General features: G+C 41.2%; 2 protein-coding genes across 2 annotated transcripts in view; both read right to left on the bottom strand.

Annotated features, from left to right (window-relative positions):
- The window catches only part of SALL2 (spalt like transcription factor 2), a 101,024-nt gene that overhangs the window by 44,717 nt on the left and 28,439 nt on the right, over positions 1–27,868 (bottom strand). The window lies entirely within an intron of this gene.
- On the bottom strand, positions 14,256–15,874 carry LOC100512910 (olfactory receptor 10G3). The gene has a single exon (XM_003128578.4). It carries the CDS (start codon positions 15,872–15,874, stop codon positions 14,933–14,935), a length of 942 nt encoding a protein of 313 aa, XP_003128626.1. The 3' UTR covers positions 14,256–14,932.

Genomic DNA, 27,868 nt, shown 5'->3' with positions numbered 1-27,868 from the left:
GATGGATCCTTAACCCACTGCACCACAAGGGAACTTCCTGTATGTCTTTTTAATAATGTCTATTTTTAAAAGAGAAAGAACATGGCACCTTTGATCTAAAAGAGATTAATTACTACTATGACCATTGTATGTATTCTAATTAGAAAATTATTATGAAAGGGAAATAAGGTGTATTAAGACAAAATGAATTAAATAATAATGCCCTTCCTGGTGGAGATCACAGTTAGCTAACAGATCACAGGAGCTTGTTTGAAATGTTAATTCTGTATTCCGAGTTTACAAACAGATAAGAAAATGGCAGTCCTACCAAATTGCACAACTTCAAAGCTGAAAATGCTAGAAAAAGGCATTGTTTAGTGTAACTCATCCTGAAGTTGTACAAGTCGGTGAAATTATTAAATTCTTTTTTTTTGTTTTCTTTCAACACTTAAACCCAATAGAGGAGACAAATTTTAAATGCATTTCCAGGAGTTCCCGTCGTGGCGCAGTGGTTAACGAATCCGACTAGGAACCATGAGGTTGCGGGTTCGGTCCCTGCCCTTGCTCAGTGGGTTAATGATCCGGCGTTGCCGTGAGCTGTGGTGTAGGTTGCAGACGTGGCTCGGATCCCGCGTTGCTGTGGCTCTGGCTTAGGCCGGTGGCTGAAGCTCCGATTCGACCCCTAGCCTGGGAACCTCCATATGCCGCGGGAGTGGCCCAAGAAATAGCTAAAAAGACCAAAAAAAAAATGAATTTCCAAATTTCAATATTCACCACTATGACCTTGATCCAGGCTATTATCACTGCTTATCTGAACTGTCACAATAGTTTTACAACTAGCCTCCTTACCATGTTTTGCTCTCCACAATCCACTTACTATATAGCAGCAATAGTGACAATATTAAAACACAAGTTGGAGCATGTCAATGTGGAGCTCTGATTTAATCAGTGGCTTTGGCATTATACTTAGAATGAAAACCATAGTCCTTAGAAAGATCTAAATGGCCCCACACACTGCTTGTCCTCTCTTTTCTCATCTCTGTTATCCTTACTCTCAATAACCATATTAGTCTTGCCTAATTCTTTCTCATCCTTTGTCTCAGATTAAAAACAATATTTTCACAAATATTTTACATAAATGTTCATAGCAGTATTATTCATAATAGCCAAAATGTGGAAGCATCCCAAATAATCATCAAATGATGAATGGATGTACAAAATGTGGTATAGCCATGCAATAGAATATTATTCAAACTTATGAAGGAATGAAATTCTGTTACATGCTACAACATGGATGAACCTTGAAGACTTTATTCAAATGAAAAGCACTTAGGACAAATACTATGTGATTCTACTTATATGATGTACCTAGAATAGGCAAACTAATTATTTGATACAATTCTGTATATTTCAAATCTTAGTTCTCTTCTACTATCCACATACCTTTTGGCTGTATCCATGGCATGCAGAAGTTCTGTGGCTAGGGATTGAATCTATGTCATAGCAGTGATCTGAGCCACAGCAGTGACAATGCCCAATCCTTAACCTGCTGAGTCACCAGGGAACTCCGACATACTTTTCCATTACTAGGTAAATATCTCTTTCCTTCAGTGTTCTACATACTGTGGCATGGGAATAATCGTTCCTACCCATTGGCCTGTGGCAGGTCAGGTAAGGCCTGAATCACGTGAGATATTCTGGAGCATGGAAGAAGGAGGCCCAGAGGGGCTGTGTGGTCAGGCTGAAAGAGTCAACAAGCAGAGAAACAAATACAGTGACCTGCCCTAGCAGGGACAAAGGCTGCAGAGGTCAGGGAAAGATAAGGCTGCCAAGGCATTGGAGAGCTGTTTTAGTATGGTTCCAGGGCAAACATTCAAAGAACAAAGCCCTGGCTGTGGGTGGAGAGAAGGAAGGTCTTAGGTTGTCTGGATCTTAAGTCATAGTAGCCAGGAAAGTATTAAAGAGAGTAGTTTCCAACGTCACCAGCTTCCTGTTTCTTCCTTCAGACCTTAGGACCTGCCCTTTCTCTTCAAGGGTTCCTCAGCGCCACCCCCCCTTACTTCTTTCTTGTTGCCCTTTCCTCTCTGGAAAACTATGTTATTATCCCCCAAACCTTTGATTGCTAGATCCTCCAGCCTGAGAGCCTCAATGCTGGGCATTTGGGATTGGGGAGAACAGATGTGGTGGAAGCTGATTTGTTGCTTGAACTGGGTCCAAGTTAGTTGAGGAATTTCCACTGATGTAGTTGTATGTTGTCCTTGAGAACTGCCTGGCTCCAGTGGGAACAGGAACTCCTTCTCTATATAATTCCTTCTCTACCCTCTGGTAGAGACAAAGGTTTAGGAGTCCAGGCTCCTTTCTTTTACTTCTCTTCATACTCCAGGCTATGTGAGGTCTTCTATACCCAGGGAAACCTGGCTCTTGATGTTTGGGTTCATTAAATGGAGCGTAGAATGAGTCTGTATTGGGTATCAGGCCAGAAAGTCTCAGCATCTTGTAGCGTCAGAAAGTATTGGGTCACTACCCAAGTTACTCAACCCCACCCCATCCATCCTCCAACCTTCTACAGCTGGGTACTATAATAACACAGCCTAAGAGGAGAAAGACTCAGACACCTTTCCAGCCACAGAATCTCCAGGACCTACCTCTCCAGGAGCATCAGCCTGGGGTCAAGTAAAGGAGCACACACAGGATTGAGACTAGGTATGTGAGTGTTTCACTGGAGGAGTAGAGGTAGCCTTGGTGATCTTTCTTTGGCCCCAGAGAAAAGACTAGGAAAACAGGAGTGGGTAAGGAGCAAGGAGGTTCTTACAATTAAGGCAGAGTGAATACCAGAGAAGGGGGATGGTTGGTCGGTCAAGCCTTTCCCTGGCGCAGATATGAAACAGGTTTCCAATGGAAGAGCTTTATATTTGTAGGTAATACAGTGGGCCAGTGGATTAATATAAATTGGAGCAGAGACTTTTCTTTAGCCCTAAATGTTCTAACATTTGGGTACAGCTCCTTGATATTGTATGACTTTAGGCAATTCATTGAACCTTTCTGAAAGTCAGTTACTAAAAATGGGTTACCATTATACTTGTCTTACCTCACAGAGAAGGTGATGACCTTATATATATGTGAGAGGTCTTTTTTTTTTTTCTTCTTCTTTATATCTTTTTCTTTTTAGGGCCGCAGGTGCATCATATGGAAGTTCCCATGCTAGGGGGTCAAACCAGAGCTACAGCTGCTGACCTACGCCACAGCCATAATAATGCCGGATCTGAGCTGGGTCTGTGACCTACACCACAGCTCATGGCAATGCCAGATCCTTAACCCATTGAGCGAGGTCAAGGATTGAACCCACACCCTCGTGGGTACTAGTCAGATTCTTTTCCACTGCGCCACAACAGGAATTCTCTGAGAGGTCTTTGTAAGCACTAAAACCTTATTATTTAAATTGTGGCCCCTGGAACAAAGCACAAAATCATCTGGCACCTGGTTAGAAATGAAGATCTTAGGTCCCATTCCAAATATACTGAATCGAAACCTGCATTTTAACAAGATTACCAGATATTTAACTGCATGTAAACATTTTAAAAGCACCATTGTAAAGCACTCCATAAGTTAGTGTTACTGCTTGACTGAGGATCAAAGCACTTGGGGTCCAATTTTGCTCTCTTATGTAAGACCATGATGGGGTGGAAGGTATGGATGGATTATGGATCCCTGTATCCTAATTTCTTTAATGAGTATAGTCTTAAGGGAGATAATTAAGAATGTGCTGGGGAGTTCCCGTCGTGGCACATTAACAAATCCGACTAGGAAACATGAGGTTTCGAGTTCGATCCCTGGCCTTGCTCAGTGGGTTAAGGAACCATGGTTAACAAATCCGACTAGGAACCATGAGGTTTCGAGTTCGATCCCTGGCCTTGCTCAGTGGGTTAAGGATCCGGCGTTGCCGTGAGCTGTGGTGTAGGTTGCAGATGTGGCTTGGATCCCAAGTTGCTGTGGTTCTGGCATAGGCCAGCAGCTACAGCTCCAATTAGACCCTTAGCCTGGGAACCTTCATATGCTGCGGGGGCAGCCCTAGAAAAGGTAAAAAGACAAAAAAAAAAAAAAAAAAAAAAAAAAAAAAAGAATGTGCTGGACCCCAGCAGTGGGATGAGGGGAAATGAAGGAAGACGTGGAAAGAGGAAAAGATGAATGTTGAAAGGAGGATGGACCACAATGATTTTTGGGGGTATGAGTGCAGAGAAGTGAGCGTTATTAGAGACAAATAGAGGGCATTTGTAATCCTTAGATTGGTGTGCAGGGGTGACTTTGAGCCCATGAAGCCCTGATGTTTGGGGCTATGTGACAGATTTCTCCTTTTTGCTACCCTTCCTCCTTTTTCTAATAGAAAATATGCTTCTGACATGGACCCTTCTCTTATTCCTCCTAATGGACCAGCATGGCTTTTCTGAGGCCCAAGACCTCCTCCATCACCAACTTGACAGGCCTAAAACAAAGATCTCTGCCAAGCACAAATATTACTGTGACATGATGATGAAAGTTCGAGGGCTGGCCACTGATAAGAGCTGTCAGAAGACCAAGACCTTTGTCCACAGTGTGTCCCCCACCACAGGTGGCCTCTGTGAGGGTCCGGCTGTGAAGTGTGTGAAGATGTCTGAATTTTACAACTGCCACCTCATCATCTTCAAAGTCACTCAGTGTAATCTCTACCCAGAGGCTGTGCCCCCACACTGTTACTACAAAGGTGTTACCTTCTGGAGGGATGTGAGTGTGGTTTGTATGGGGAAACATCCAATTCATTTGGATGAGTAGCTGCTGCAGCCTCTCAACAAGCTCGCTGTTCTCCTTCACTCCACCCCATTCCCACTGCGAAGTCCTGCTCAATCCCGGCTGATTTGGTTTCCCCCATAGCCTGGGCCACCTCATTGTTCCCTGGGTCCTAGCCCCCAACCCTTGCTCTCTCTCAGTCTTCCTGTGGATTTCGGTTAGAGGGATGTGGAGGCAGAGGGGAGATGGGCTTGTCACCAGCAGCCTTTAGGATGTTCAGTGGGTGTCCTGTCTAATTGCCTTGTCTTGACTGCAGAGAGAGAGAGAAAGAGAGCTGATGATAAATTCTCTCCTGGGGTTTGGCCCCTTTTCTCCTCAGGCCTTCAATCCCTACTGTGGTGGGCAGTTTTCCCCCAGGGATCTGCTGAGCCCATTTGTCCACCTGCTGCTTTAATAAAACTCTCAAGGGCATTGACCATGAATGACTCTGTGAATTTGGGTTTCCAGTTCCCTCTTATCGGAGGGGGGTGGGTGACAGAGGGGAAACCCTCCTTTACAGAAACAAACACCAGAATTGTCAAACACCAGCAGTGGGTAGGAGCCTTATTGTCAGGAGATGGCAGTGATGGGGGCCTGGGGCAAACCCATCCCAAGAGGTACAATCCCTTCTCTGACATTCCTCCACACTGGCCCACCACCCTGAACACCTGTCTTTCTGCTTCTGCTTAGATGTGAAGAAATGTGGAAAAGACCAAACTGATTACCAAGAGGAAAGGAAAATTAATCCAGAGGATGTAACTAGCATAAAGCTACCAAGTAGAGATTTCCTAACTTGTTCCATTCTGCCTATCACCTTGAGATACTTAGACTGTGGTCCAAAGGGATCAAGAAAGGTACCCAGCATATCTACTGAGCATCCTCAGCATGCCAGAAACACTTCCAACATTCTGGCCACTATACTGTGGAAGGGAAAGGAAAGGTATGAGAGGATGGGAAGATGTTTGCCTTGCATTTTAGTTCCTCCAAAGAGCCTTCAGACTTTAGAATCAACCCCTTTCTACATCAGTGTAATATTTAAAGTTTTAAAATCTATCATCTCTATGGTCTTTTGGTTACTACAGTTCCTGCAAGGAAATTGGTGAGGAAAAGTTTAGGACTCATGAGTACATTTAAAATTTTAGTGGAAGAAGAGCAGAGTTGGAGTTCCCGTCGTGACTCAGAGGAAACGAATCTGACTAGCACCCATGAGCTCACAGGTTTGATCCCTGGCCTTGCTCAGTGGGTTAAGGATCCAGCATTGCTGTGGCTGTGGTGCAGGCCAGCAGCTAAAGCTCTGATTAGACCCCTAGCCTGGGAACCTCCATATGCCACGGGTGAGGCCCTAAAAATTAATTAAAAAAAAGAAGAGCAGAGTCTTTGCTGTTGGTTTGGCTCACTTTCTTTTGTCCTTTAAGTGGCAGTTGCTTTCTGGAAGAGGGAAGGTTAATCTAGATTATTATTACACACCAAATTTAAGGATAAATTTCAGATGGGCTAAAGATATAAATGAACAAAACTATAAGAATGTTAGAAGAAAATTTAGGGCAGTAGAAAATCTTGGAGCGGGGTTGAGTTTCTTAAGCAAGACAGGTACCTAGGGCCCATAAAGGAAAAGATTACTGCACAAAAATAAAAATTTTGGAATAAAAAAGACAGAATAAACACAAAAAACGACAGTTGAAAAAATTGTATGTTTATACTTTTAGCAAAAGATGATTTTTCTTTTTTGGGGCCACACCTCTGGCATATGGAAGTTCCTGGGCCATGGATTGAATCTGAGGTGCAGCTGCAACCTATACCACAGCTGCAGCAATGCTGGATTTTTTTTTTTTTTTGTCTTTTTAACTATTTCTTGGGCCGCTCCCGCGGCATTTGGAGGTACTCAGGCTAGGGGTCGAATCGGAGCTGTAGCCACTGGCCTACGCCAGAGCCACAGCAATGCGGTATCCGAGCCGTGTCTGCAACCTACACCACAGCTCACAGCAACGCTGGATCGTTAACCCACTGAGCAAGGGCAGGGACCGAACCCGCAACCTCATGGTTCCTAGCCGGATTCGTTAACCACTGCGCCACGACGGGAACTCCATATATATATATTTTTTTTCAATGCTGGATTCTTAACCCACTGCGCCAGGCTGGGGATCAATCCTGCACCACTACAGAGACAACATGGGATCCTTAACCCGCTTCGCTGCAGCAGGAACTCTCAACAGATGATTTTTCTAATAAAAAATGATATCTCATGAATTGGTAGGAAGAAGTCAACAGCTCAGTAGAAAAATAGGCAAGTTACATGAGGAGATAAAGGCTAGAAGAGTGATTCCTATTGACAAATAAATCTAACAAAAGACGCCCCATCTCTCTATTGGTCAGAGAAATTAAAAGTGAGCTGCCCAACAGACTGCAGAAACTAGTTAATATGATCTAGTGCAGGTGAAAGTGGGAGAATGGGTGTTCATTTATACATACATATATAGAGCTGGTATAAAATACATAATGTATTATAGTCATTCAACACAATGAATTAGGAGCATGAATTTTTACAATCTGGGATGGTGTCACAGTAATATCTATTAATATTAAAACTATGTAACAATATTTTATTATAATCAAACTTGCTAAGAGATTAGATCTTACTTATTCCAACCACTAAAAAGGAATGATTAAGTGATGCAATAGAGGTGTAAATTATTGATACAATGGAAATCATATTATATTAATGTATCAAATCAACATGTATACTTTAAATTTATATAATGTTATATGTCCAATATATTTCAATAAAAACCACAAAACTGGGAGTTCCCTTCATGGCTCAGTGGTTAACAAACCCCACTAGGATCCATGAGGATGTGGGTTCGATCCCTGGCCTGGCTCAGTGGGTTAAGGATCCAGTGTTGCTGTGAGTTCTGCTGTAGGTCACAGACGTGGCTAGGATCCTGCATTGCTGTGGCTGTAGCGTGGGCCCGCAGCTGTAGCTCCGATTCGACCCCTAGCCTAGGAACTCCCATATGTGAGGGTGCATCCCTAAAAAAATCAAAAAGCAAAACAAAGCAAAAACACCCCAAACCCCCAAACCCCACAAAACCCACATATTAAGGATGATTTATATGAGTAAGTGCTCTCTGCAAGCTACATTAACAAGAATGTTACTTCAGGGTTTGGATGTAACAGCTCTTCTCTACTGCATTTAGAGGAATGTTTAAAAACATAAGTGATAAAGATGTTTATAAGAAAATGGGAGTTCCCTGGCGGTACAGTAGGTTAAGGGTCTGGTGTTGTCAGTGCTGTGGTGTGGGTTGCTCATATGGTATATGTTTGATCCCTGGCCTGGGCATGGTGTGGGTGTGGCCAGAAAGAAAAAAAAAAGTACAGGTAACAATAGTTGGGAGGTGAAGATAAAAGAGGTGGAGGAAAAAGCAGGGGTTCTAATAGCCTCCTTTTATAAAATGAAAGAACAAGAGATTTAACTATATTCATTAAATAAGTTAACAAATACTTACTGAGCACCTTCTATGTTCTAACACTCTTCTTAGTGTTAGAGATTCAGTGGTGAAAAAAACAGACACAAATCTCTGCCTCCTCACAAAGGCAACGATGGAAGAGTTACACTTACAGCCACAGTTTATGTCAAAAATTGATAGTAAATTGGTCCACAGTGCATCCCCAAATTGCAGAATGGAGCACATCCCTAGTGTGGCAGTCATGGAGGTGTCCCTGGGATCTCCTTTAAAGGAGAAACAGACAAGGGGAGGGATGGACTGGGGTCTGGGGAATGGCAAAGCCATACTTTAGTACATGAATGGATGCTCAACAGAGACCTTTTGTATAGCACAGGGAAATCTACTCAATGTTCTGTGATAACCTATATGGGAATGGATATGTGTATATGTAATTCAGTGTGTATGTAATTCAATGATGGCGAAACCACTTTGCCGTATAGCAGAAATTAACACAACATTGTAAATCAACTATACTTAAATAAAATTAAATTGAAAAAAGAAATAGGCTAGTATATACCTACCAGTGACAAAATGACATTGAGGTTTCCATGTAGTATTGTTTATTTGGGTATTTCTAATACAGCCAGGTATTTTAATTCAGGTTTAAGAGTCAGAATAGCAGGCTCAGAGTGGTAAGGAAGGAAGATGAAGTAGGAAGAGACTCAGGCTGCTCTGCGGTGCTGAGAAAGTCTCAGGCAGCCCGAAGAGCTGCAGGTCAGAGGCTGCCTAAAGTGGAGGTGGGCAAAAATAGCCTGACCCTAGTGGCCCCACTGCATTTTCATTGGCTGGGGACAGCCTGCTTCCAATGCTGCAGCATCCCAAAGATTCTGCAGCGGGAGGCTGGTAGCTGAATCTGCTGCTGCTGATTTCTAGAAAATCATTAATTTTATCCAGCATGAAAACTGAGAAAGGTTGAAAAGATTTTAAGCACCTGCTTAAGGTAGCTTCCAAGAGTTTTGTCCTCTGACATGTACACTTTCCTTTAGTTATTTAATCAAACACCATCAAAATTCCTCCTAGGTGCTGATGTGAAGGGATTTTGCAGATATAATTAAGGCCCCAAGTGAGCTGATCTTAAAATAGGGAGATTATCCTCTGTGGACCTAGCTCCACAGGTGAGCCCTTAAAAAGGACTGCATTCTTCTTGAAGAGAGAGATTAGAAGCATGACAGGGATTCCAGATGAGGGAGATTCTGTATTGCTGTTTTAAAGATGGAGGAGGCCGTGTGGAATTCAGGAATTCCGGCAGCCTCCAGTGGCCGAGAATGCCCTCTAGCTGACAGCCAGCAAGGGAACAGGGATAGAAACAGGGATTGCAAGGAACTCAATTCTATCATAACCATGACATCTTGGAAGAGAACCCTGATCTCTAGATGAGAATGCAGCTCAGGAACACTTTGATTTTAGCCTTGTGAGATCCTGAGCAGAGAATCAAGTCGTGCTGTGTTTAGATTGTTGACCTATCAAACTGTGAGCTAGTAAATGGGCTTTGAGCTGCTAAATGTGTGATCCCTTGTTATGAAGCAATAGAAAACACATGGCCCATTATACTAAATCCAACCTTCTTCTATAGTTTCCCTTGCTTGCTCCTGTGATATAATCATGTACTCTGCACCCCCGCCCCCCAAATCTGCTTTCCTTTCAAACATGCCAAACTCTTTTCCATCCTGAGCCTTGTACTAGCTTTTCCCTCAATTTGGAAAATTTTTCTTGAGATTTTCATGGCTATGGCTTTCAGAAAATCTTTTATAAGGGGAATTTCCAAGTACACATGAGTAAAGAGAAGAGTAGAATGAAACCCTGTGTGCAGCCAGCTGCAACGAACACATGGCTTTTCAAATCTACATTCCCCCTCCCTCTTCCCTCTCCCCTTTCCTTACCGAGAATGCCCTCTAGCTGACAACTTTTGTCTGGATATATGCACAGCAGTGGAATTTTAACATTTAAAAATTTTTAAATTTATCTTTCATTTCTTCTTTTTCTTTTTCAACAGTACTAGTCATTACCTGAAAACCTTGGAGGTTTTTTTCCTTTTTAAAAATTACTACTAAAGTGTAATTGACTTACAATGTTTCATCAAGTTCTGTTGTACAACAGAGTGACCTAATCACACATATTTCCCTGTGCTGTACAGTAGGATCCCATTGCCCATCCATTATAAGCATAATAGTGTGCATCTCCCAAACCCCACAAATGTCCATCCATCCCACTCCCTCCCCTTTCCCCCGACCCCAGAACCCCAAGTTTGCTCTTCTTGGCCGTGATCTGTTTCTGTTTTTTGTTATTTTTAGATAGGATCATCTGTTTCATATTTTAGATTGTGCATATAAGTGATATCATATGGTATTTGTCTTTTTCTTTCTGGCTTGCTTCACTTAGTATGAGAGTCTCTATGGTTTACAGCAACCATCCCTTTTGCTGTAAATGGCTTTAGTTTGCATTTTTATGGATGAGTAAAATTCCATTGTATATATGTACCACATCTTCTTAACCATTCATCTGTCAATGGACATTTAAGTTGTTTCCATGTCTTGGCTCTTGTGAATAGTACTACTGTGAACATAGGGGTACATGCATCTTTTTCAGTGAAAGTTTTGACTGGATATATGCCCAGCAGTGGAACTGCTGAATCACATGTTAGCTCTATATTTAGTTTTCTGAGATAACTCCATACTGTTTTCCATAGTGGTTATACCAGTTTACACTCCCACCAACAGTGGAGGAGGGTACATTTTCCTTGGAGGTTTATATTAGAGTGATTCCATCTGTCATAACCAATTTTTTTTTTTTTTTTGGCCAGTTCCCTGGCCAAGGATCGAACCCATGCTACAGTTATAACCAGAGCCACAGTGGTGACAAGGTTGGATCCTTAAACCTCTGAGCCATGAGGGAACTCCTAACATTTATTTATTTGGCTGTGCCAACAGCATGTGGAAGTTCCCTGGCCAGAGATCAAATCTGTTCCATAGGAGCAACTTGGGCTGCTGTGGTGATAACACCCAGATACTTAACCCACTGTGCCACGAGGGAACTCCCCATTTAAAATTTTTAATTGTAAAATACATGTAACAAAATTTATCAGCATAACCATTTTTAAGTATATAGTTCAGTAGTGTTGAGTATTTACATTGTGTAACCAATCTCTAGAACGCATCACATCTTGCAAAACTGAAACTTTACACCTGTTAAACAACAGGTCTCCATTCCTCCCTACCCCCAGGCCCTGGCAACCACCATTTTATTTACTGTTTCTATGAATTTGACTCCTCTAGGGATCTCGTATAAGTAGAATCACACAATATTTGTCTTTTTGTGACTAGCTTATTAATTTTTGGGCTGCACTTGAGGCAGTTTCCTGGCCAGGGCTGGAACTCGTGCCACAGCAGCAACCCAAGCTGCTGCAGTGACAACACTGGATCCTTAATCCCCAGCATCACAGGAAAACTCCCTGTGACTGGCTTAATTTGCTTAGCATGATGTCTAAAAATTCATCCTTATTGTAGTATTTATCGAGTTTCCTTCTCTTTAAAAGCTGAGTAATATTCTACTGTAAGAATATATCATATATTTTTTTTAATCCAAAGAAAATCTGTTGAGGGACAGTTGGGTTGCTTCCACCTATTGTGAGTAATGTTGTTATGAACATGGGTGTACAAATATCTTTGAGACCTTACTTTCAAGTCTTTTGGGTTCATACCCAGAAACAGGATTGTGGATCATATGGTAATTCCAGTTTTATTTTATTTCTTTTAGGAACTGCTATACTGTCTTACAAAGTGATCGCCCCATTATACAATCCATTGTAGAATGGCCAAGCAGCCTGCAGTGATCTTCAACTGACACTTGGTCCCTCATGTGAGTACATGCCCTGGATAGCAGCCCTCAGATCATAAGCAAATTGAAGTTCCTGGTATGGTTCTCCAACAACCCTAGGGATCACCTGTCTCTCCTGCCTCCCAGCACCGTCCCTTACATGCCTGTTCAGTAAGAGCCACATTACTAATACTCTGCCCTTTTGGTTTGAATTGAGCAATGCTGCCTTACCTTGGGAACCCTAAACACTCCATACATGGACCTGAACAAAGGCATCTGTGCCCCAGCTTCTGTCTCTCTGTTTTCTGTACTCTGCCTTGACCTCTCTGTGTGTACCTCGAGGCATGCTTGGTACTGCCTCCAGAACCTGTGAATAATAAACTACTCTATTTCAAGTCCTCTTTTTTCTTTTTTTTTGGCTGAGCCCCCAGGCACGTGGAAGTTTCCAGACCAGGGATCAAACCTGCACCACAACCACTACAGGGACCCAAGCCACTGGCAATAACAATGCTAGGTCCTTAACCTGCTGCACCACAAGAAAACTCCGTCTTGTGGTTTTGAAACAATGGTTTGTTATCTGGCACCTTATGGTCACTAAATGAGTGTTAATTTAACAAATTCATAACAGTGCCCAATCTACTTTTTAAACAAATGTTTGCTTCAGACTGATTTCATATTGATCTGTATTTTTATTATACACTTACAGAGCATCCATCTTAATGTTATTAATTGTTAAGGTAACAGCTATGATAGCAATTTTAAGTACCTGGGAAAACAAGAGCAAGAGGTATAATAGAATAGTCCTTGGAAATTTTTTTGGTTCATGCGGTATAGATTTAAGCTTGTTTTTGTTATTTACAATCAACCACTTTATTTGTTAAATATTTTGAAAGATTAAGATATTCTGTAAGTAGAGTTCCCACTGTGGTGCAGTGGGTTAAGGATCAGGTATTGTCACTGCAATGGCTCAGGTCTCGGTGTAGAGTGGTTTTGATCTCCAGCCTGGGAACTTCCACATGCCTGTGAGCATAGCCAAAAAAAAAAAAAAAAGATATTTCATAAGTAATAATTTTTTTTTGTGGCTGCACTTGCAACATATGGAAGTTCCTGGGCTAGGGGTCACATTGGAGCTACAGCTGCCAGTCTAAGCCACAACCACAGCCACTCGGGATCCGAGGTGCCTCTGTGACCTACACTGCAGCTTGTGGCAATGCTGATTCTTAACCCACTGATTGACACCAGAGATTGAACCCGAATCCTCATGGACACTATGTTGGGTTCTTAATCCACTGAACCACAATGGGAACTCCCTATTATTTGTTTTTTGAACAAAATTTAGGGAATTGTGTGAGTTCATGGGAGAATGGTTAGTTTTCTGTCTCCTATGTGAATTAAGTGAATTTATGAGTCCTTTGGAGATAAACATTCACATGACCAAACTGTTGATTTTCTGCTGTGACCAGGAGATTTTGTTTTACACATAACATGATATTATCACACAGATAAAGCGATCATCTAATATAAAAAGCTAGAGAATGAGGTGGAAGGATAACCCGAGAAGATTAGAGGTGCTGAAGGTTTGAAACCAGAGATATTGCACCCAGTTTTCCCATACTGATTAGGTCCTGGCCAACTCAACCAAGGTTTGTCAACCTTACAAATCTAAACAGATATGAAACAAAAAATTGGATAAATTATCTTATGCTCTGATTAAATGCCCTATTTTCTTTTTCTTTCCTTCCTTCCTCTCTTCCTCCCTTCCTCTTTTTAGGGCCACACGCTCTGCATATGGAAGTTCCCAGGCTAGGTGTCAAATCAGAGCTGGCCTACACCACAGCCACAGCAATAGAGTATCTGAGCTGCATCTGAAACCTACACCACAGCTCAAAGCAACGCAGGATCCTTTAACCCACTGAGCGAGGCCAGGGATAGAATCTGCGTCCTCATGGATACTATTTGGGTTTCTCACTGCTGAGCCATGACGGGAACTCTAATTGTCCTATTTATTTTCTATTTCTTTTTTTCTTCCCTTTTTATCTTCCTTCCTTTTTTTGCCACAGTCATGACAGCACGTGAAATTTTCTGGGTCAGAAATCGAACTCACGCCCCAGCAATAACCAGAGCCATAGCAGTAACAATGCTAGATTTTTAACCCGCTGAGCCACCAGGAGCTCAGAATTGCCCTATTTTCTTTTAATGCGAAATATGAGTTTTATTTTTTTGGCATAGGAGAATTTGTTATTGAGACATTTGGAGAGACTCTATTATATCTTCTTTTTTTGGCTTATTTAATTTGGTTTGGTTTGTGAAAGTACCAGTTTAAGAAAAGGTTTATTTCTTCAGTGGGCAAGGTAGAGTAAATACTTTAGTTCACATCCCATAGTGGCCTAAGTAAGTCCTCCAAGTCAGGCCTGTAAAGATGCACACAGCAGGGCATCTATAGTTTCTTTTCTAGCACCAGCTCCTAGGGCATATGTCCAGTTGGAACAGAACTGAAGAACCTTCTCCTAGCAAAAGAACTCCTCTTATAAGGGCTTGAGCAATGTGCCTATAGCCCACTGGATGCCTTTGGTATGCCAGTCCTCTGGATGTCTAAATTTACCAGGCTACCATCTGATGACCTTAGTCTCACTTGCTACTCAGGAGCAGCTGATGGTTGTTTATCTGAAGGAGGCACTAAGGAGCCCCTAGAGAGTGTTTTGCTTTTAACTATGTTTGATCTTGTACTGATGTTACGTAGCTATGTAAAAGAGAAAAAGAAGAAAAAAATTCACTGAAAGCTAAACATTAAAATGAACTGTCAATGTGAAGGCTTCCCCATTGGGGGACAGACACTTTCAAACCTCACTTTTAGTCCTAGGGCCTCCTATCATTCTTTTCAGAGCCAGTTTCACCTCCTGGTTTCGCAGAGTATAGATGAGGGGGTTGAGGAAAGGAGTGATGGCTGTGGGGAATAGGGCAGCTGCTCCATCCAGGGGGCTGTTGGTTTCAGGCCTTAAGTAGATGAAGGCACAGGGCACATAGTACACGGTTACCACGATTACATGGGCTCCACAGGTTGAAAAGGCCCGGCGTCGCCCGTCAGCTGTACGGATTCTCAGGATGGCCTGAATAATCTGTACATAGGAGAGGAGGATCAGGGAGAAGCAACTGGCAACCACCACCCCAATGTCCACAAAGGTCACCAGCTCATTGACTGTTGTATCAGCACAGGCAAGCCTCAAAACTGCGGGGATGTCACAGAAGAAGTAATTTACCTGGTTGGGCCCACAGTAGGGCAGACGGAAGGTTAGGATGGCCTGAAGAGCCCCATGGAGGGATCCTGCCACCCAAGCTCCAGCCACAAGCAAGGAACTCAGCTTAGCATTCATGAGAACAGGGTAGCGCAGAGGCTGGCATATAGCCAGGTACCTATCGTAGGCCATCAGGGTGTAGAGGAAACACTGGGTGCTGCCCAAAAAGTGATAGAAATAGAGTTGAGCAACACAGCCAGCAAATGGGATGGGCTTGATGTCTAAAGTGAAGTTCATCATGAGGCGAGGGACGATGATGGAAGAGATGCCCATGTCGATGATGGAGAGAACACCAAGGAAGATGTACATGGGACGGGCATGGAGCTGCGGGTCTACCCAGACAGTGATTAGAATGAGCAGGTTCCCCAGCTGGGTCAGGACGTAGATGAGCAAGAAGAACACAAAAAGAAATGTCCTTAGCTGGGGTGGGTAGGGAATTCCCGTCAGAAAGAACTCAGTCAACAATGTGCTATTGACTCTTTCCATCCTCTGGAGAGAACTTACCTAGAGAATGGACAAAAGAGGAAGGAGTTAGCACAGAGGTGAGAGGGAAGGGAGGAGGAACTCGAGAGAGAGACAGATAATAAAACCAGGGACAGTGCAGAGAAGTTCTCTCTTATGTGGAGGGATGACAAACGGGAGAAAGTAGGTTCTACGGGAGGGGTTGCCTGTATGTAAATAAAGTTTCATTGGAACACAGCCATGCTCATTTACATATTGTCTGTGGCTGCTTTGGTGCTATGATGACAGCATTACATACCTACGTCTGGACTGCAAAGCCTAAAATATTTACTCTGTGGATCTTTATAGAGAAAGTTTTCTCCTAGGTGTTTGCACTTGGAACACTTTGACCAAAGATGAAGGGTTTATTGGAAACAATATGTGTGGGAAAGGACATCTGTTTTGCTAGATGCTCTGCCAGTTCAGAAACTTCCAGAGGCCACTGGCTTATTCTTATCTCTCCTAGGACATGAACTTACATAGAGTGGGGAGTATGCAAAAAGGAAACAAGAAAATTCCTTTTCTCCCTTTGAGGTAAAGAAAATGGAATAGAATTTTGATTAAATGGTTACTTGTATGTGACAATGCTTGAAACTATACAGGTCTACTCTCCAAATTGTTTAAAGAATGCCTATGAGGGTGTAAACACATAAGAAAAGTTGTGATTGGTACCTGGGTGCTATGTATTTCAGATTCTTCGTATATGATAATTTAGCCTTGGGACATGGTAAATAAAGAGAAGAGAGAAGGAAACAAAGAGACATGACCACAGGGAGATGTCAGAGATGAAAGAAAAAGCAAGGATGACTGGAGAGGGTGAGAGGAACAGGATGAGAGCATGGGTAGAAGAGAAAGGATGACTTTCAATGTGGGAGATTTACTTTTTAGTTTAACTTCGTGATTGACACTTCCCCACCTGAATTAAAAGTGTTGGATTAAATGAGTTTTAAAAACTTTCCCTAATTGTAGGACTCTTTAATAATCTAAATTCATGGCTTGAAATGATGTTAAAAAAATTGATAGGAGTTGGTTGATTTTGCTCAGGAGTGATTCACAGCACTCAGAAGAGAGTGAGATTAACAGAGAATGTCAGATGGTCAGCTAATCTATGATAAAGGAGGAAAGAATATTCAATGGAGAAAAGACAGTCCTCAGTAAGTGGTGCCAGGAAAACTGGACAGCTACACAGAAAAAATGAAATTAGAACACTCTCTAACACCATACACAAAAATAAACTCAGAACAGATTTAAGACCTAAATGTATGACCAGACACTATAAAACTCTTAGAGGAAAACATAGGCCAAACATTCTCTGACATAAACTTCAGCAATATCTTCTCAGATGCACCTCCTAGAATAATGAAAATAAAAACAAAAATAAGCAAGTGGAACTTAATTTAACTTCAATTTTTTTTGCACAGAAAAGGAAACCATAAACAAAATGAAAAGATGACCCACAGAATGGGCGGAATGGGAGAAAATATTTGCAAAGAAATGACTGATAAGGGATTGATCTCCAAACTCTACAAACACCTCCTGGTACTCCATATCAAAAAACAAAAACAAAAACAAAAACAAACAAAAAAAAAAACCCAAAAAACCGAAACAACCCAATCAAAATATGGTCAGAAGATCTAAATAGATATTTCTTCTGAGAAAACATACAGATGGCCAGAACCACATGAAAAGATGCTCAACATCACTAATTATTAGAGAAATGCAAGTCAAAACTACTATGAGATACCACCTTACACTAGCCAGAATGGCCATCATCAAAAAGTCCTCAAACAGTAAGCGCTAGAGAGGGTGCAGAGAAAAGGGGATCCTCTTACACTGTTGGTGGGAATGTCAATTGGTATAACCTCTGTGGAAAATAATATGGAGTTTCTTAAAAAAACTGAAAATAGAACTACCATATGATCCAGCAATCCCACTCCTGGGTACCTAAACCATAATTTAAAAGGAAATATGCACCCCAAAGTTTATTGAAGCACTATTTACAATGGCCAAGACATGGAGGTAACCCAAATGTCCATTGACAGAGGAATTGATAAAGAAGATGTGGTACATATGTACGATGGAATATTACTCAGCCATTAAAAAGAATGAAAAATGCCATTTTCAGTAACATGCATGGACCCAGAAATTATCATACTAAGTACAGTTAGTCAGACAGTGAAAGACAAAAGTCATATGGTTTCACTTATATGTAGAATCTTAAAAAAAGGATACAAATGAACTTATTTAGAAAATAGAAACAGACTCACAGACTTTGAAAAACTTATGGTTTACCAAAGGGTACAAGTTGCGGGGTGGGATGGGGGGATGGACTGGGGGTTGGGATTGGCATATGCACACTGAGGTATATAGAATGATTGGCCAATAGGAACCTGCTGTATAGCACAGAGAACTCTACCCAATATTCTGTGATGATCTGTGTGGGAAAAGAATCTGAAAGAGGATGGATGTGTGTACATGTATAACTGAATCACTCTGTTGTACAGCAGAAATTATCACAAACATTGTAAATCAACTATACTTCAATAAAACTTAAAACACAGAATGTGAAAACATGAGAATGTTAGGAGCTATCTGATTAATGATTCCCTCCCACCTTCACTCTTGTGCTCTGGGTCAAGTGAAAGCAAAGAGCAGGGAACTTGTAACTCTTGAGTAAGACCTCATGGACAGATGATCCTACTGCTGAAAGAAAACCCTAAATGTTAATATTAAATGCATCTGGGTCATTAGCTTGCCTTTTGGTTTTTAACAAGTTTCACATCTCCTCTGGGTTTTCTTTCCTTATTGAGGTTACTAGGATAGGGAATGAAACTCCAGTTCCAGTTCTGACAAGTAGTGACGAATAATGGACAATTATGCTCAAAATTTTTACGTTGAATGCTTAACTTTAAATCTACCTTATCTATGCTCTATCAAAGGTTAGCCCTCATTATTTAACCATCTTTTATAGAACATAAAAAAGAAGCAGGGAATCCTTCTACTCCATGTCATGTTATCCTTTTTCAAGTGAGTGGAATAGCAGTATTGATTTTTAAAATATTTTAGTTGCAAGAAAGCAGTGATAGTTGAACTTCAAAAAATTGACCACAGAAGTCTTCCAGATGCCATGGCTACAGACACTAGCCTCCTCTCCCCACTTCCCAAGCTGAGAAAGTGCAGAGGGTTTAGGTTCTCACACAAGTGCCTTGAGAGAGACGGGATTAAGATGGCAGAATAGAAGGACTGGAGCTCAACTTTTCTCCTAAAAACAACAAAATTCACAACTAAAGTCTGAGCAATCTTCAGCCAAATGGACCGGAAACCTTAAAGAAGATATCCTACTCCAGAAGACAAAGAGGAGGCCACATCAAGAGGGAGGAGGGGTGATTATGTGATGTAAACAACCCCATACTTCCTGGGTGGGAAGCCCCACAGGCTGGAAACTAACTGGTTCACAGAGACTCACCTACAGGAGTGAGAGTTCTGAGCCCCACATCAAACTGCCACGTGTGGGGATCTAGCCCTGGGAGAAAGAGCCCCTGGAGCATCTGGCATTGAAGGCCACTGGGGCTTGTGTGCAGGAGCTCCACAGGACTGGGGGAAATGGACAGCCCATTCTTAAAAGGCGCACACAGACTTTCATGTGCACTGGGTCCCAAGGCAAAGCAAAGTCTCCATAGGAATCTGGGTCAAACCTGACTGCAGCTCTTGGAGGACATCCTTGGAAACCAGGGGTGAATGTGGCTTGTTGTGAGGGAAGAACATTGGAAGCAAAGCTCTCAGGAATATTCAGCAGCTGCCTTTCTCTGGAGGTGGCCATTTTGGGAACAGTTAGTCAGCACTGAGAAGCCCCAGGGCAAACAACAATCCATGTGGGCTCACAGCCACACCCCTCAGTAAGCAGGCTGCCTAAAGACCCCTCAGGCACACAGCTCCCTCTAATCCCATCCAGAGACTAATCCCCACCCACCCAGAGGGATTAGAATCAGCTCCACCTACCAGTGGGCAGGCATCAGCCCCTCCCATCAGGAAGCTTACAGCAAGCCCCCATACTGACTTCAGCCACAAGGGGGCAGACACCAGAAGTAAGAGAGGCTACAACCCTATTATCTATAAAAAGGCCACCACACCAAAAGCCTATAAAAATGAAGAGACAGAGAACTATAACTCAGATGAGGGAGAAAGGAAAAACCCCAGGAAATCAGCTAAGTGATGAGGAGATTCTTAGCCTCCAGGAAAAAGACTTTAGATTGTTGATGCTGAAGATGATGCAAGACATTGGAAATAAACTAGAGGCAAAGATGGATAACTTACAGGAAACACTAAGCAAAGAGATACAAGACATCAAACTTAAACAAGAAGAGATGCAAAATACAATAACTGAAATAAGAAATTCACTAGAAGCAGCTAACAGCAGAATACAGGAGGCAGAAGAACAAATAAGCAAGGTGGAGGACAGATTAGTGGGAATGACGGATGCAGAACAGAAAAGAGAAAGAAGATTGAAAACAAGTGAAGAAAGTCTCAGAGAACTCTGGGACAACATGAAGCACACGAACACCCATATTATAGGGGTGCCAGAAGGAGAAGAGAGAGAGAAGGGGACAGAAAAAATATTCCAAGAGATAATAGCTGAAAACTTCCCTAACAGGGGAAAGGAACCACTCATTCAAATCCAGGAAGCACAATGAGTACCATATAAAATAAACCCAAGGAGGAATACACTGAGACACATATTAATCAAACTGACCAAAATTAAAGACAAAGAGAAAATCTTGGAAGCAGCTAGGGAAAAGAAACAAGTAACATACAAGGGAACCCCAATAAGGTTATCAGCAGATTTTTCAGCAGAAACTCTGCAGGCCAGAAGGGAGTGGCATGATATACTTAACGTGATGAAAGGAAAAAACCTCCAACCAAGATTACTTTACCCAGCAAGGCTCTCATTCAGATTTGAAGGAGAAATCAAAACCTTCACAGATAAGCAACAGCTGAGAGAATTCAGCAACACTAAACCAGCCTTACAACAAATACTAAAGGAACTTCTCTAGGCAGAAAAGAAAAGACAGCAGCAGGAAATAAAAATTCCACAAATGACAAAGCTCACCAGTAAAGGTATTCATACAGTAAAGATACAAAATCATCCATGCGCAATTATACCACCAGAATCGGAAATCATTAGAAGAGCTGGGTGCTAATGCAGGACATGGGAGATGAACTTGCAATTAAGAGAACAACAACTTAAAACAATCTCATATACATATAGACTCTTATATCAAAACTTCAGAATAATTGCAAACCAAAAATTTACAATTGATATACAAGCAAGGATTCTCTGGAGAATAAATATATCTCATAGTAAATAAGTGCATAATCCACCATGAAGGGGGTCATTTGACATCACTCTTGGAATGCTGGTCTTCTTAGATCTAATTCTGATTTCCTCTCCATCAAAGAATTTATGATAATTATAATTAAATAATGCACCTGTACAATTAAATAATACAGTTCTACAACTGTATTATTAATAACCATTTCTCTCCATGGTACAATGTAAGGTCTATAATGTCTTGTTTATCACATCACCTAGAAAGGTGTAATGCCTTTATTGAAGAATCAACAAGATGTAACAAATTGTGAGGACATATTTATATAGTTACACTGTTTTTTAATCAATTTATGCATTTTATATTTTACTTATTTTCAGGGGGTGTATTATTTTTGTTATTCTTACCAGTTATTCTTTTTATTATGCTATATAAAATATTTAATGGAACATAAGTCTTTCTTATTTATAAATTGTAGTTGCATAATATACACAATTTTAACATAATGCTAATATTTAAAGAAAAATTGAAATGTAATAGATAATACTAAATAATAAAGATGTAAGTCATACAAAGTGGGATAAAGTATAGAATAAATTTCCTATTTGTCTCAGCATATTTTCCATTCCACTTCTCCAGTGGGAGTCACTTAATCTGTTTCTTAAGATCTGTGATATAATAATCTGTGTAATGTAATTGTGTTTAAATATATGTATTTTATTCTGTAAAAAAAAATTAAATTAAAAAAAAATCTTCCAACAAACAAAAGTCCAAGACCAGATGGCTTCACAGGCGAATTCTATCAAACATTTACAGAAGAGCTAACACCTATCCTTCTGAAACTATTCCAAAAATTTGCAGGGGAAGGGATACTCCCAAACTCATTCTATGAGGCCACCATCACCCTGGTACCAAAACCAAACAAAGATTCCACAAAAAAAGAAAACTACAGGCCAATTTCACTGATGAACATTGATGCAAAAATCCTCAACAAAATACTAGCAAACCGTGTCCAACAATACATTAAAAGGATTATACATCGTAATCAAGTGGGATTTATCCCAGGGATGCAAGGGTTCTTCAATATCTGCAAATCCATCAGTGTGATACACCACATTAAAAAACTGAAGAATAATGGAGTTCCCGTCGTGGCGCAGTGGTTAATGAATCCGACTAGGAACCATGAGGTTGTGGGTTCAGTCCCTGCCCTTGCTCAGTGGGTTGACGATCCGGCGTTGCCGTGAGCTGTGGTGTAGGTTGCAGACGCGGCTCGGATCCCGCGTTGCTGTGGCTCTGGCGTAGGCCGGTGGCTACAGCTCCGATTCGACCCCTAGCCTGGGAACCTCCACATGCCGCGGGAGCGGCCCAAGAAATAGCAACAACAACAACAACAACAAAAGACAAAAGACAAAAAAAAAAAAAAAACAAAAAAACTGAAGAATAAAAACCACATGAACCTCTCAATAGATGCGGAAATAGCCTTTGACAAAATCCAACACCCATTTCTGATAAAAACCCTTCAGAAAGTGGGCATAACGGGAACCTACCTCAACATGATAAAGGCCATATATGACAAACCCACAGCAAACATCATTCTCAATGGTGAAAAGCTGAAAGAATTCCTGCTGAGATCAGGAACAAGACAAGGATGTCCGCTCTTGCCACTACTCTTCAACATGGTTTTGGAAGTCCTAGCCACAGCAATCAGAGAAGTCAAAGAGATAAAAGGAACCCAAATTGGAAAGGAAGAAGTAAAACTATCGCTATTTGCAGATGACATGATACTATACCTAGAGAATCCTAAAGACTCTACCAGAAAACCGTTAGAGCTCATCCACAAATTTGGCAAAGTCACAGGATACAAAATTAATACACAGAAATCGATGGCATTTCTCTACACTAACAATGAAAGATCAGAAAGAAATTAGGGAAGCAACCCCATTTACCATCGCATCCAAAAGAATAAAATATCTAGGGGTAAACCTACCTGAAGAGACAAAAAACCTGTACTCTGAAAACTATAAGACACTGATGAAAGAATTCAAAGATGATACAAATAGATGGAAAGATATACCATGCTCGTGGATTGGAAAAGTTAATATTATCAAAATGACTATACTACCTAAAGCAATCTACAGATTCAATGCAATCCCTATCAAATGACCAAGGACATTTTTCACAGAACTTGAACAAAATATTTTAAAGTTTGTTTGGAAGCACAAAAGACCCAGAATAGCCAAAGACATCCTGAAAAAGAAAAATGGAGCTGGAGGAATCAGGCTCCTGGACTTCGGACTATACCACAAAGCAACAGTGATCAAAATCATATGGTACTGGCACAAAGACAGAAATATACATCAGTGGAACAGGATAGAAAGCCCAGAATTACACCCACACACCTACAGCCAACTAATCTATGACAAAGGAGGCAAGAATATACAATGGAGAAAGGACAGCTTGTTCAATAAGTGGTGTTGGGAAAACTGGACAGCCACATGGAAAAGAATGAGATTAGAACACTCCCTAACACCACACACAAAAATAAACTCCAAATGGATTAAAGACCTAGATATAAGACCAGACACTATAAAACTCTTAGAGGAAAACATAGGCCAAACACTCTCTGACATAAATGACAGCAACATCTTCTCAGACTCACCTCTTAGAGTATTGACAATAAAAACAAAAATAAGCAAATGGGAACTACTCAAATTTAAAAGTTTCTGCACAGCAAAGGAAACTCTAAATAAAACGAAAAGACAACCCACAGAATGGGGGAAAATCTTTGCAAATGAATCAACTGACTGGGGTTAATCTCCAAAATTTATAAATACCTTTTGCAGCACCATACCAAAAAATGGCGCAGAAGACCTAAACAGACAATTCTCCAAAGATGACATACAGATGGCCAAAAAAACACATTTTCAACATCACTCATTATTAGAGAAATGCAAATCAAAACCACTATGAGGTACCACCTTACACCAGCCAGAATGGCCAGCATAAAAAAGTCTACAAACAAGAAGTGCTAGAGAGGGTGTGGATAAAAAGGAACCCTATTACACTGTTGGTGGGATTGTAAATTGGTGCACCACTGTGGAAAACAGTATGGCAATTCCTCAGAAAACTAAACATAGAACTATCATTTGATCCAGCAATCCCACTCCTAGATATCTATCCAGAGAAAACCACGACTCGCAAAGACACATGTATTCCGATGTTCATTGCAGCACTCTTTGCAATAGCCAAGACATGGAAACAACCTAAATGTCCATCAACAGAGGAGTGGATCTAGAAGATGTGGTACATATACACAATGGACTATTACTCAGCCATTAAAAGGAATGAAATACCAGCATTTTTAGCAACATGGATGGACCTAGAAATTATCATGCTAAGTGAAGTCAGCCACACAATGAGACACCAACATCCAGTGCTTTTACTGACATGTGGAATCTGAAAAAAGGACAGACGGAACTTCTTTGCAGAACAGATGCTGACTCACAGACATTGAAAAACTTATGGTCTCTGAAGGAGACATTTTGGGAGGTGGGAGGATGTTCTTGGGTTGTGGGATGGAATCCTGTGAAATTGGATTGTGATCATCATTATACAACTGCAGATGTGATAAATTCATTTGAGTAATAAAAAAATAAAATTTAATTAAAAAAAAGTGCCTTGAGAAATTCATAACTGTTTCCCATAGCAGTCTTGGCCTGTAAGAGCTCAGGTGGCTGCTCTGATTTAGTTGTCATGGGATGCTGTAGGTTTCTGGGGTCACAAAACTCTGATGTTAAACTTTGCAGATTTATTTTTTATTTTTATTTATTGGGCTGTGCCTGAGGCAGCTGAAGTTCCAGGACCTGAGCCACAGCAGTGACAATGCCAGATCCTTAAACTGTTGCACCACCAGGAGACTACAGACTCTGCAGATTTAGAAACCTGATTTGGTCAGGTCTCTCACGAACAGGCATTGGGAAATCAGTTCACATATGCAAATACCTGAGAGAATGACTTGTAAACAACCAATCTGTTAATTTATAGTGGGAGATCTCACTCCCATGACTGAGATGGTGGGTTAACCAATCAGAGCAACCACTTACTAATATCAAGTCCTCTGGAAATAAAATCAGGAGTTAGATGTATTTTGAATCAGAGCAATCTGATGGAGCACAGTTAATTTACCCAGCAATAGGTCTCACTGAATTATACCTGGTAAATTACACGGTCCCCTTACCTAAGGGAATAGTTTAATCTTCCCTTCAGATACAGTATCTTTCTTCTGGGCAGTGGTGAGGATACATTTTACTCTATTTTCTTCTCCAGTGTCTCTTTTAGACTGTCTCTGCTTTTCAACATATTTTCCAAACTTCATAGATTCCCTAGTCATTTTTCTAATTTTTTTTTTTGTCTTTTCTAGGGCTGCATCCATGGCATAGGTTCCCAGGCTAGGGGTCTAATTGGAGCTATAGCCACCAGCCTATACCAGAGCCACAGCAACTCGGGATCTGAGCAGCATCTGCGACCTACACCACAGCTCATGGCAATGCCGGATCCTTAACCCACTGAGCAAGGCCAGGGATCAAACCCGCAACCTCATGGTTCCTAGTCAGATTTGTTAACCACTGAGTCACGATGGGAACTCCTTCATTTGTTTTTTATACTGTTTTCTTGTTTGCATTAGGGAAAATTATCTGGTCTCTGAATTATTCTCTTGGAATTGTTATTTCTTTGGGGAGATTTCCTGGGGATAGGAAATACTATTCTTTCTGGTTTAATAAAACAAGAATCAGCACCGTGTGTGTGTTGTGGATTCCCTAATATTACCCTTAGATTTTAGAGCCATCAGAGTGGGAGGAATGAGGGGAAGAGATGTAGACCTGTGTAATAGCTGTGATTTTATCTCAGTTGCAACTAAGTTTTTCTCTCCTTCTTTAACAGTTTTTTTCTTCCCCATTTAGTCACAAAGGTTAGTAGGACAACTTGCTTCTGATCTGTCATAACCTTCTTCCCCATGCCACTGTCATTATCATAGATCTCCAAGCATGAACTTGGTATTCATTTGGTGAATACCCCTTGACTTACTCTGACTCATTAATATCCCATGTGTGGGTTTGAGGTGCCTAAAAGCCTTAACTGGAGAGGAAAGCTAGAGATGAGGGGTAGGAGAGGGATGGAAGGAAGAGAGAAAGAATGAGAGAGAGGGAGAGAAAAGGAAAGAGAATGAATTGAGGAAGGGATGGAGGCAGGGTGAGAGAGAAGGAGGGGAGAGAGGGAGAGAATGGAGAGAGAAAGACACAAACATGGCACAAAGGAAAAAAAAGGCATGGCACTGATGAAACCTCAGTGGATTAAGGTGATACGAACTCATGGCATAATGATGGTATTTTATAGCTGTGTAGTGTTCTCCTGATCTTCAGAGGAGTTAAATGACAAAGAAGCCCCATAGTTGTACAGTGCTAACTACGTACTCCAAACAAGTTTTACAGTTTTTAGCCCAGTACTCTTTTCACATTTTTTTTTTCTTTTTAGGGCTGCAGTCATGGTACATGGAAGTTCCCAGGCTAGGGGTCAAATAGAAGCTGCAGCTGCTGGCCTATATCACAGTCACAGCAACGCCAGATCCAAGCTGCCTTTGCAACCTATACCACAGCTCATGGCAATGCTGGATCCTTAATGAGCGAGGCAGGGATGAAACCTGCATCCTCATGGATATTCATCAGGTTCATTACCTCTGAGCCACAATGAGAACTCCTTCTTTCTGCATTTTACTTAATATCACTACCACAAGTAAGGCATAACAGTTAGTAAATCATGTAATTTCAGATTGCTAAATCATTAGGAATTTTAAAGATTCACTGGCAACATTAATCCTCAGTGTCCTGAAGCCAGAGCTTTGTGATCTAAATAACGATTTTAAGAGCCTGATGGTTCATTCTGTCAAAGATTCCAACCTGGTGTTGTTGCTCTGTTTCTATACCTAGATGTAGCAGCAATAATTGCAAGGTCTAAAATCAAACAAGAGTCAAATTTTGTTACCATGAATCTGTGAAGTTGCTCATCTCATGTCATTGCCTGGTATTCTATCATACTGAGCAATACTTTGTTTCTTTTTCTTTTCTTTCTTTCTTTTTCTTTTTCCTTTTTGGCCATGTCTGCAGCATATGGAAGTTCTCAAGTCAGGAATCGAACTTGTGTCAAAGTAGTCACAATGCCATATCCTTAGATGCTGGGGTACCAGGGAACTCCAGAGTAATTTTTTAAAAAGTAGACCATTGCCTGGTCCATTTTACACAAACTTAGGCTGTGAAGATATTGATGCAATGTGTTTCTGAATTGTGACTTGATGACAATATAAAAGGTCATCTAGTACAAACACATTTGAAAATATATGGATATCATCAGTTGGACCACAAATTGACTATAAACCTATAATATTGACCATTAAAAATTATTCATGGCCAATTCGCCCAGGGGATAGGTATCTTTTTATCTTTTTTTTTTTTCTATTTCTTGGGCCACTCCCACGGCATATGGAGTTTGCCAAGCTAGGGGTCCAATTGGAGCTGTAGCCACTGGCCTATGCCAGAGCCACAGCAACTTGGGATCCGAGCCGCGTCTGCAACCTACACCACAGCTCACGGCAACGCCG

The sequence above is a fragment of the Sus scrofa genome, chromosome 7 (genome assembly GCF_000003025.6).
Source record: "Sus scrofa isolate TJ Tabasco breed Duroc chromosome 7, Sscrofa11.1, whole genome shotgun sequence".
Classification (NCBI taxonomy): domain Eukaryota; kingdom Metazoa; phylum Chordata; class Mammalia; order Artiodactyla; family Suidae; genus Sus; species Sus scrofa.
The sequence above is the reverse complement of the archived record's forward strand: the minus strand, read 5'-3'. Positions and strand labels throughout refer to the sequence as shown.